General features: G+C 35.8%; 1 protein-coding gene across 7 annotated transcripts in view; it reads left to right on the forward strand.

The window, feature by feature from the left end:
- The window catches only part of ATF2 (activating transcription factor 2), a 51512-nt gene that overhangs the window by 33257 nt on the left and 5854 nt on the right, over nt 1-12401 (forward strand). For all 7 annotated transcript variants that reach the window (XM_075512475.1, XM_075512469.1, XM_075512472.1 and 4 more), the window contains 3 exons: nt 374-523; nt 2593-2799; nt 8737-8842. In XM_075512475.1, the coding sequence (XP_075368590.1) occupies nt 374-523; nt 2593-2799; nt 8737-8842 (463 nt within the window). The remainder of the gene's footprint in view (nt 1-373; nt 524-2592; nt 2800-8736; nt 8843-12401) is intronic.

A 12401-nucleotide genomic window follows, 5' to 3' on the forward strand; every position in this document is an offset into this window, starting at 1 on the left:
TGATCTGTGCTTTGTGTAACGCCAGCCTCAGCAGCTGTTGGTTCAAGGCCTTCCAGTCATCGGTTTGTGGGCACAGTTCATCACAAAGGAGGCTTTCTGTTTACTTCTCCATACAGCTTACCATCTTTCTCTTTCTGAGATCCTATGTAAAGCCTCATTGCTATTGTCATGCTTGCAACAAATTGTCACCTATTAGTAGGTATGTGCCTAGATCACTGTTGAAAGCCTATAAAAAGAAACAGCTGTTTTAGAGTTGGAGCTCCTGTTTCCAAAATGGAAGCAACTATATAAATCATTAATAACTCCTCAAGGTAGCATGATAGAATATTTCCTTTTTTTTTTTTTTCCTTCTTTTTTTCTTTTCTGCTTGCAGAGATTGAAAGCAGCCTTGACCCAGCAGCACCCTCAGGTAACAAATGGAGATACTGCCAAGGGACATCCAAGTGGGTTGGTTAGGACTCAGTCGGAGGAACCACGACCACAATCACTACAACAGCCTGCAACTTCAACAACTGAAACACCGGTATGACAGCAGAGTGGACATGTACTTCCTGCCCCCTTCATTGTTATGCAAAAAAAATCTTTTTTTCTTTACTCTGGATTTGTAAAATAGAGGTTAACATGAGCTACAGACTCCTCTTGGAGTAAATAGTTCTGTAGCAGTAAAATGTTTATAGTTCTTACATGTTCTTACGTGCCTCTAAAATGTATTATCCAAGATGATAATTTCAAAATAGATATTATCTACCTACTCAAATTTAGAACTAAGTCCTCCTGATTGCTGGAGTGCATTAACAGGAAATTCTGTGGTAACTGAAAATTGTACAACTGCTTAATATATATTTAAAAAATAAGTGCTTTTATTTTTTATTTATATTGCATGTTTAGTATTTTAGATCATAAACACTTGAGAATTTTTTTAACTGCATTGGGTATCATGGTTATGTTAATTTGCTTGAAGGGTCTCTACTGGGCTGCCACAAGAAGAGTCTCAGCTGTGTGATTAAGTGTAGTGTGTAATGCCGGGTACTGAAAGGGGGGCTCTGAGTTTAGGGGTGGTCTGCTGTCCCTTCGGGATGACAGATGAGAACAGGGGAATAAAGGACAAGAACTCTTGAGTCAGACTGGAAGTGGGAGTGCTACTGGAGCCATGGGTGAATCCTGGAGGATTGCTGCTGTTCTACTTCAAAAAACTTGTTGGAATGTGTTTTCAAAATGCTTTTAAAAATCTCTAAGAGTATTTTCAGAACTCATAGCATAATACTAATTTTATAAAAGCTACATACTTGGCCCAGAACTGGAGGGACCTGCATCTGCAGTGAAAGCCCTCAGATTCTTAGACTGGCCAGTGAAATCAAATAATGCATCAAAACAAATATGTTTGGAGCAAAAAGAGGAAAAAGTTACCCATTGTAAAATGATCTCCTTCTTAAGGCTGCTGTTCTCCCATATTACCTTAAGTTTTTTAAAAGAATATTTTTATAATACCACATAGCAGAATTTTCAAGATGAAAGTCTTGCTGTTTGGTTATTTTGTGGTTACTTTATAATCAGGATTTCAAAGAAAAAATTTGCAAGTGTTTCATTCCTAAAAGGCTGATTTGGGTTCCCAGGGGTGTTTTATTATTAGCTATCTAGCATTTATGTCAAATCAATATGCCAACTGATACGTGTTTGCAGTTTTTAATTTAAAAATAAAATTTTCTTACTGTGCTAGACCGAATGTGCGGGTGCACCAGTGAGCATGTCATGGAGATAGTTATATTCGGTCTATCCTATCACTTGAAAGGATTTTAAGATCCATTATATTGTTATCATAATTAATTAGATCTTTGCCTAGGGTCTGTATACAGCTATGAAAGGAGTATAATGTAGAGTTTAAAATACTCAAATATTTTGACTCTATTTTGTCATTATATGTGGGTGGATATAAGGGAAACTGGTATGCAGTGGTGGGGAACACATCAACAAGTAGGAAAATGCTGTCTGGAGATCCAGGGATCAGTGAGTGTCAGCACTGACAGCATTTGTCAAAACAGCTTCTATATATTGGGCATAAACAATTGTGTAGTATTTCAGTTGTGACAAGGTTTGTGGGAAGGGTCAAAAGTGGAAAATTTATTTCCTACTAAATGTAACTTTTAAAAGCTATTTTGGGTGAAAGAGTTTTTTAAAGGTTACCTTTTGTGAATACTTGTGCCATCAGAATCTGTAAAAGAACGTCTGAGAATCCATCTAAAGAAGTATTGCTTCCAGGCTTTATTCAGTTGCCAAATGTAAATGTCATATAAATTTAACTCTTTGAAGTGAGTGGCTTCTTTTAGTGCAATTTTAAACCAAAGCTAGAGCCATGATTAAAATGTTACATGTTAATGTAACATGGTAAGGAGTATAAATACAGTAAAATATTTTAAAACATAGCTGTAGAGTTAAATGACACAGTTTTCCACAAAAGAAATGTGTATAACCTGAATGTATTTAGAAATGTTGTGAATGCTCTTCTCGAGATGTGACGTGTACTTATACTAGTGCTGTAGCTTAAGTCATTAATAGTATTATACTGATAACTTTAATACTTTTCACTGTTCTCAGGCATCACCAGCTCAGCCTACACCACAAACACCAAATACAGGTGGTCGGCGAAGAAGAGCTGCCAATGAAGACCCTGATGAGAAAAGAAGAAAGTTCCTGGAGCGAAACCGGGCTGCTGCTTCCAGATGCCGACAGAAACGGAAAGTCTGGGTGCAGTCATTGGAGAAAAAAGCTGAGGACCTGAGCTCGCTAAATGGCCAGTTACAGGTATACTTTTTATTTCAAGTAAAAATGTATAAGGTTTTTGATTCTTAGACAGTGATCCTGGATCAGTGGAACTTAAACTTTGCATGAAATCTGAAATAGAAATGGTTTTGTAACTGGTGGCATAGGTCGGAATTGAAAATTCAGCATTAGTTGCATATACCAGTAAAATAAGAATATAACAGAATACTCAGATTTCAAGTTGTGTAAATTTTAGGATCATGCCCTTTTGTCCTTTGTCCCTTTTAAATAACTTTCAGACTGTGATACTAAACAAGGCTGACAAGATGTGTTCAAGTGAAGGCTTATTAGCAAAGTAATAGCCTTACCTTAAAAACATCTTGCTCTTAATAATTTGTATCACAGCCTGCGTTATTTAAATAAGATTTGGTTTGATTTCCTGTGGTTCTTTTTAACTTCACTTTTTTTCCTTTAAAGTGAATGTAGTGCTCGTGAAAGGTGCCAGATTGACATCACTGGAAACTGAAGGCCTCTTTTGTCCACAGAACAGGTACAGCACAGGCAGTGGCAGTGCAAATTTCACCACACTGCCCTCCCAGTGTGCATAAATCCTGTAGCGAGGGAAGTATACTGTAAGAGGGTAGTCTAACGTATGTTGCCAGTCATTTTTCCACCTCATTGGAAGGTCGGCAGTTGTTGGAAAGTTGTCATGTGGACACACTTTTCCCCCTGTAGAACAATCCATGACCCTTTTGTTTAAACTGCTATCAAATGTTAAAGCATACTTTCTTAATGTTTTCCAGCAGCACACGAGAATTGGCACAAAGTATTGTTTCAAAACAAAAAGTCTAAATGCTTTATTTTGAGAATTACAGAAAGGAAAAATGATGTCATTTCCTAAACGAAGAATTCATTTAGAAAATGCAATGGAAAGTATTTTGATATTTTAAAGTTTCACTTCTTGTTCTTTCATCAGAGCTGTTCACCGAGTCAGATTCACAGATCTTTTCCTTCCTATTAAAACTTCTCTTTCATGCTGTTTTGATAAAGAAAATGTCCCAGCTTGACCAACAGGAAAGTAGGGCATGCTGAGATTACTTTTTATCATGTAATCGAAATTACAGTGTATCAGTCGTCTTCATGTTCAAGTCTTTAAAAATACTCAACATCCCAGACTGTAAAATGCAAGAAATTCCTACCTAAGCACACAACGTGAAGTCATTTCCTGTGTTCCAAGAATCATAACACTGTGCACCAGCATTAGTTAAATTTCTTGCAAATATATAGTCTTCTCATACCTGTTCACAGTCTTTAGACACGTTCTTTTAATGCAGTCACAGTCCTCACTGTAAATCCATTAATTACAAAAAGGTTTGTAGCAATATAGCTTAAATAATCTAAGAAACAAGGGAAGGTAGATCTACAGGAAGAAAAACAAAGAACAAAAAAGATTGGCTATATTTCAGTTTTCTTAGGGAAAGTAATTCTTGGTATTATGTGAACTGCCTTTAACTTATACATACCAATTTTTATAACTGAAAATGATGTAAGTACCATAACCAAAAGATTTCCAGATTTCCAAGAGTTAACTCGGTAATAGTGAACTCAAGAAAAAGAATTTTCTTACAGTCTGCCAAAAGCAAAACCGTTAACTGTGAAGAACAGAATGACTTGTAAAGAAAATTGAATGTCAGAGAAATAATTAAACTGTACTTTATGTGAAAACATTAATCAATCCTATATTTCCATAATAATTCTTCACTTGACAGGCTAACACAGCTGATCAGCATAGTGGGCAGTAATGACCCATGATTACTTACTTTATATTTAATAGTAAATTTAATAAGTTTGGAGTTTTGCCTTAGTACAGTTTTATAGACTGAGTGTTAGGGTTTAGTAGTTCATATTTTGTTTAATATCTAAATGACCTGCTCAGCTGAATTTACCGAGATGTCACATTTCCAAAAGTAGCTTAATACCAAAATGACTACATTGCATTGCTTCACGTAACAATTCTGACTTCTTTCAACACAATTAGTAGCTTTCTTGTAAGGTCCATGTCAAAGCTTCTAATGTCAGTGTCAAGGTTTTTAAGACTGGAACTCTCTAACAGTACATACAGACTTTGAGGAGGTTTACTTGGTTGATGTATATTTTGTTCCATAGTTTTCAGCTTTGGAACTCTCTAACAGTACATACAGACTTTGAGGAGGTTTACTTGGTTGATGTATATTTTGTTCCGTAGTTTTCAGCTTTATGTAGATTAACTTCTGCCTACTTTCTTCTTTTAAATGTTTGAATGTAATTTCCTTTTTAAGCATTATTTTTCCACTTTTTGCTTAAGGGAAAACTTCCATCTATTACATCACACCAGTAACATATTTAGGTTAGGCTGACTGTCTCTATTATACGCTCTGCTATGTAAGGTTTTTTCATGCTTCCAACCTTTTAAGGTTTATTTACTGTTTGCTTTTTGTGGACTGTGTTTTCTAATAATATGTTGACTTGTTTATTGATCTTAAATTTTTATACCACATTGTGTTGCCTCTGTGCCTTGCACAATACTGCAGGGTATGGTATGCTATATAATGTGTTAAGGAAGTATTGACAGTGTGTCTCCAGTGACTACTCAATCGTATTGCAGGATCAGATGCCAAAGTTCATTCTATGGTCTCTATTTGGTCCCTGTTGCTTTAATAATCTTAGAGGGCAAAGCAGAATGGCCTGTCTTCCTCACGAGGTCATTGTAGGTTTTAAAGGATCGGCAATCAGTGGTAGTTTGTACTAATGCTGCAGAAGCTGCTTGACGAAGGCTAAATTATGAAAGAAATGCCCGTAAATAAAGGTCCTTATCCATACAGGCATATCTTGTTGAAGTTAGCCAAAAAGAAACAGGAAGAGCGGTGTTTAACTCGGCTACAGACAATCCCCTATCCCTATGAGTCACACCTACCTGTCTCTGATGATAGTTTTATTAAATAATACCTCACAAACATTGTCCCACACCTTGTTGAGTAAGGATTTATCTGGTCCCACTGTCACACATGCATTTTGGATCCCGGGAGAAATAGGCAGATACAGAAGAACATATTGTACGCTGCGTGGTATATCTTTGTAAGAATCCAGAAGCCCAAAGTATCTTTTGGAAAATGGAGTGCAGGTAAAAATAGATATGCTTTACTCCAGAAACCTGCTTTCTAATGTTGGCACATTCTGAAATGTGGGAACATGGAAATTCTTCTAGATAGCATGTGAGGTGTATTTCATGCTTATTTAAAGAAATGTTGATGCCTACACTTGACTTGATATCTCATTAATGAGGAGGACCTTTCCAGTGCGAAAACTGGAAATAATCTTTCTTCACACCAACGGCTGAAGTGTTTGTTCCATGTGTTTCTTCTTGTTAGCCTGTTTTTCTTAAAGACCACCACATGTTAACATATTTAGAATGAGGTGGAAAAACTTGCTATTGTCGCATACATGATAAGAAAACTACAGCGTGTATAGGAGCTGGTTCTAACAACCTCCCTATACCGTGTATAGGAGCTGGTCCTAACAACCTGACCTTTATTACCAGTCAGAAGTGGTTCTTACTGGTGATAGGTAAATGGCAACCATGGATTGCCTTTCTGTGACATTCCACGTACCGTGTGTCTAGCCAGACGTACTCTGTTCTACTTTCAGGAATGATTTGTGCATTGCATATAGCACTATTGGCAAACATTGTCTGTGTTATTAACTATGCTAGCTATGCATTCAATGAGAATACCTCAACTTTTTTAGTATAGGAATGCTGTTCCATTTTCTTCAGATCTGCTTTAATGTAAGATAATATATTTGCTTTTTCTATTTGTTAGCAAAATCCTTAGTATTTATAATACAACCGACATTAATCTATAAACTGCGTTTTCAAAAATTTTTCATAAACATTTGTTTTACTTACACTGATAAAGAGTGACTTCGTACTTACATGTGCTGTTTGTGTATAAAATTGTTGCTTAAAATGTGAAAGATGAAGGTAGAAGATTTCTGAAAACCTTTTCCCAATTTGATCACTTATTTTGCCAACCTTCCTTTAAACTAACAGAAGTATGTTTCATATTCTTGGACATTGCTGCTCCTGTAGATTATCAAGAAGTGTCTCAAAACTACATCAGCACTTTCTTTTTTTCCCCCCAACTATGTCCGTTCTGTGCAGCTGCCTGCTTGGCATCCAGATTTGTGGCTCCTCGGTAAATAACATGGTGAATTAAGAGGAGACTGAGAGCTGGAGGCAGAAGTAGTGTGATTTCTTAACAGCCCAAGATTTCAGGACATGTAATGCCAGCTGGTAGAGATTTTGTGGCGGGTTTGGTTGGGTTTTTTTCATTACAACCTTTTTTTTGTTTGCAATCACATTTTTCTTTCATTAGAAATGTCCATGAATCAGATTTTGGCTTTGTTTCAGCTCTTGTTTTTGTTTTAAATATAAAGTTTCTAAAAGGGATATTTGACACAATAAAATGACTGAATAGAAAAGTAGTCCTTAATAGCTTAAGAGGATTTTGCAAGTATAAAGGCTTGAAATTTTTTGTCTCTTAAATGGAGAGAGGGGACACGGAGGAGCTTTTCTTTTAAAAATCTGGTATTTTAGTTACAGTATTTATGACCTATGTTACTTAGTGTAATTCAGCCTAATAAATTCTGTTCTTAAAAATTGTTTTCCTTATTTTGGAATCCTTTCAGTTATAATTCATCTCTTCTCTGACTGTGTTCCCTTATTTCTAGCTTGCAAGTAACTAGATTGACTTTCTCATGGTTTTTTTCCACATAATTTTATTTGCAATCCAATTTTCCTGTGTTTGTTTTTTCTTTAACTTGCTCTCAAATGTATAAACATATGCATTTACCAAACAATTATGTCATGTGTGCGGTATATTATGCTAATATGCCAATGTTCTTTCAGTTTAAGTAACTTCAAGTATCAATGGAACGGATTTATGTTTAAAAGAAATTAACCCATGAAAAGCATATATCATGGCAAGATATGGGTATCACAAAGCATTACAGATAACTTGATTCTGTAGTTACATAAACAGTTTTCTACTATTTTAAGTGAAAATGAATCTATCAAAATGCCATGCCGTTCTTAATTGGGATTGTCACGTGTAATGCACTTATGTAGCGCTTCTCATCTGTAGATATCAAACTGCTTTACAGGGAAGGTAAGTATCGCTGTCCTCCATTTTACAAATGGGGAAATTGAAGCACAAAGAAGTAAAATGACCTTGCTCAAGGTCACCCAATAGTGGAAAGCCACAGCCTGGAAATGAACCCAGTCGCTAGATTCTGCAAGTGCTGTCTCCTAGGTTACACTCCACTTTATTTCAGGATTTTGTCATTATTATCAATTATTCCTTCATGCAACACTTTTATGTATGGTTGCCAAAGAGAAAATTAATATGGAAATCAACAGACATTTACTAAATTATTTTCCATGACATGACATTTTCTTTTTCCAAGTCCAAGTACAAATATAGTCACCAAAAATCATTCTGCATCTGCTGATTTTTTTTTTTTTTACCTTTTTTTTTAATGTTGGCTGTGGCATCTGTTAAAATGTGGGTAGTTAAATGTAGGTTTACTCTGATTAGAATTGATCACAAAACCTTGCAGAAGTGTCTTACAGTAGCTGGATCATGTGAATGAGACTATATGTAGACTCTGCATCTACAGACTGAAAAACATATGTTGTATTTTCCAAAAAAGCATTTCCTAGTTTAAGACAATCATAAAATAAAGTTAGCCAAGTTTCAGCTAATATTTAAGTATTCTGAGATAAAAGAAATGTATATATTTTTGCATTATATACCAAATGGAAACTTCTTGTATTTTATCTACCCCTAAATGAACAACTGAAAATCCTATAAAACTTAATACTTACCTTCAAAATGTGTGTAGTTTGAGCCTGGTAAAGTACATAACTTTCTTCTCCTTTAGAATGAAGTCACCCTGCTGAGAAATGAAGTGGCACAGCTGAAACAGCTTCTTCTGGCTCATAAAGATTGCCCTGTAACCGCCATGCAGAAGAAATCTGGCTATCATAGTGAGTAATGTTCCATTACCTATAGCCTTAGGCTGCATCAATGAAATATTGCCAAAGTGAACTGAATGAACATTAAAATTGAGAAGTGCAGTTCTAAAATTACATTGAAGATTTAAAAAAAAAAAAATCTCAAAGGTTATTGGAAGACAGGAATGAATATGTGATATTTAGAAATATATTTTTAAGTCCGTTCAGTTGAAGTGTTGCATAACATTGAAGGTTTTATGTTGGTTTAATAAATGCATATGATAATTAGCATTTAAGGACTATCGGTTACTACACCTGCTTTGGAAAATATAATTAAAGTATTAAAAGCACATGATAAACCATTTTTTATACTTTATCTTAGCCTAGTACGGTGAAAGGTCCTTGTGGGTTTTTTTTCTTCATCATAATGAGATTTCAGTAGAGGTAATATAACAGCTGTCCTCATTTACCATAACATCCAGGATCAGTCAAGCCGTTAAAATAATCAGATGCAGGTTCATGGCTCCTACTGTACAATGTCTTCTAGATTGTTTTGATTTCCACATTAAGCAAGTACTTTTCTATAAACGGGGTATTTTAAAAAGTAGTTCTAATACTGAAGGGAATACTGAGAGTTTCAGTAGCTTTTTTTTTCTAATACATATTTTTACTTAAAGGCGCTCATTTGGTTTTCATCCTTCCAGCATTTTAAAGGTTAATTACGCTTTCCTGACTTGTAACTTCATTTTTGGATATGATACACAGTGCCAGAACCAGCTGCTGCTGCTGTAGAATAAATGGCCAATTTTGTCCATTGTACACAAATTTGTTACAAATAACTGAGCTGGGAATGCATTAGGCAACATTCATAATATATAACCCACAGCTTTCGTTTTTATGATTTAGTGATATTTCAGGATATTTGTAAATGTGAAGATTGTTTCTGCCATATGTAGCCACTTCATTTTAATTTGCCAGTGTCAGTAATTCAGGAGAATAAAGGAACATTTTGTATTGCATGCAAACAGATCCTCAGGTGCTTGCGATAAAACTTAATGGCCACCATCTTTACTTGTAGTCATTGTAAGCAATTTCATCAGAATGGGCAATATTTTTTAATTTAAAAGATTCAGGAGATTTAGCAACTCTCCATTGCCATATATATTTAGAATACTGATTTTGTCAGTTTTGAGCTTATAAATCTTGGTCCTTTGATCTCCAGTCATTTTGACAAGACGGAAAATAGCATCTTGGAGTAAATTGGAACAGTATAGAAATATGTTTGGGATTTATATTAACAATGATTGCTGCAGGGATGAGGCCATTATGGCTCCCATCTGACAGAACCACATAATTTCATACGGAAGCTACTAGGGGATAACATTATGCATGCAAGGTTTTTAAAAAAAAAAAAAGAACAAACAACAAAAAACTGTAGGTTTCTTGAATTTTGATGTTTTGAGGATGCATGTTCCTGAATTGGCATGAAAAATATTTAAGCGTAAGTCTTAAACTGGTAAACTAATTACATGCTAGGGAGTTCTTCGTTGAAGAATTAACAAATGGCCTCTTTAGTAATGCTTCTTTTTCTGCCCTCAGAAAAGGACTATAATGTTCCTAATTCACTAAAGAATGCCAAATGAATTAAGAACTAAAATACTAGTCAGGGGAAAAAGCCTACACTTCAGAAAAACATAAAACAATAGTGCACAAGGAGATTGGACGCATAGCTCACCTAGTCTCTTGAAAAGTCTCTTTAAAGTCAAAGTTCAGCATGAATGATAGTTGTAATGCCATCCCTCTGAAAGGATTTTGTCACATTATCTCCATGTGAATGTTGTTAGGAGAGCATGTTGGCTAAGTTACTTACCCACAGTACAATTTATGCGAGGAAAAACTGGTTTCAGTTAATACATTCATGAAAATGGTGTCATAGAAAGTATTTTTAAATAAACATATTATGTTCATCAAGTCATCTTAAGTTGAATTGCCTCAAAAACGTATTGAGTGGTTTAACAGTCTGTCTCTGTGGAAGAAATTGAAGACACGAGATTACAGAGCTCCTGCAGTGCTGAGTATTGTGCACTGCTGAGACAGTGCTATTTTATACCACGCAGACTGTGTTTTAACAGCTAAGTCCACTATTTAATGGGGTTTCATGTATGATGCACTTAAATAGGCACAAATAAGCTATTGCTTTTCAGGATATTTTTGGCACTTACTTTTACATATCTTTTAAGACCTTTTGGATTTCCCAGGCACGTTTTTGTCTCGGGCCAAGTGAAAAGCACAACAGTGCTGATATCCCTTTCTTCTTCTAAGATTGTTCTTGGGATCATATTTTCCTTGTGCCTGCTTCAAAAGAGGGTGTCATCAGGACAGAGAAACCAGAAAAATGGTTATTGCGCTTTGAGGCAGCATGGATGAATTTCTGTTGCAATGTTTGAGTTTTCAGCCAGTTTAAACTTTTTTATTTCCCAAAGAAAGATGCTATTGGTTCTGAATGCATCTTTAAACATTAGGGGGAAGAGAAAAAGTGCTGTGTATAGGAGAAATCTAAACGCTGTTCATTTATTTTTCATTTTAGCTCTTCTATACCAGGTTATTTCTAAAAGTCTTCTGCAGTACTCCTATATTTTCTCAAGCTTTTTCTGGACTTGGAGCAAGAAAAAGGTGAAAGCTTCTGAGAAGAAAATGTGTTGTGAAAATTAGAGCTGCAAAAAAAAAAATTGAAAAAGGTGGTTTAGGTATTTTTCAAAAGGACATTATGATATTCAAGAACATTTGTACCAAACTGCATATAAGGCAAGATAAATAGAGGCTGCAATGTAGGTGGTATTAAATGGGGGTTTTTGTGTTCTTTCTCTAGTTAGTTTTAAAGAAATGGTAGAAGGCGACTAACCAGATTCAGACCTGGGATAATTTGAACCATGCAAACCACTATGTTCCTGCAGCCTGTTCTGGACAGGCGACAGTCCTTCAGTGACTGCGGGGGATACTCTTTCCAGTGACTGCACAAAGGCCGGCTCACTGGAAATGAGCATTTCTAGGCTTGAGTCCCTCTATAGTCTATGGATGGCCTGATGAGGATTACCATGAGGCTTCCTGCCTAGTGATTATCAGGGGACGGAAAGGAGTTCTGGATCACGTCAGTGATTGCATACTCGCTCCCATTTTGGTTTTGGTGGGGTTTTTTCTTCTGAAGACTGAAATCCCCCTTTATTTGCTTACCTTACTGAAAGCTATTGGTAAGCAATGCTAAGAAGCAAATAATAGTAATGTTCGACAACTCTAAAAGGGTACTTTTTAGTACATCCTCAAAAGTCTCCTCTGTGCTTTGTTTGGTATTTTTTAAATCTTTTCTATAGCTCAGTCTAGGCCACGTTGTGTTCCGTTACCAAAATGGCTCGCTCCTTCTCATGACGCAGCCTGTCTAGGAACTGTGTAGCCTTCAGGAAAGTTCATGTGATGTAGGTCTGTAAATTTTCAGCCTTCTAATGTACACCACACATTGCTTCTGTAGATTCATTTCTAATTTGGACTGTGCATTTTCCTTGGTTTGAGGCAAAGCTGGGAGAGCCATTAAAAAGCT

This window comes from Mycteria americana, chromosome 9 (assembly GCF_035582795.1).
Source record: "Mycteria americana isolate JAX WOST 10 ecotype Jacksonville Zoo and Gardens chromosome 9, USCA_MyAme_1.0, whole genome shotgun sequence".
NCBI classification, from domain to species: domain Eukaryota; kingdom Metazoa; phylum Chordata; class Aves; order Ciconiiformes; family Ciconiidae; genus Mycteria; species Mycteria americana.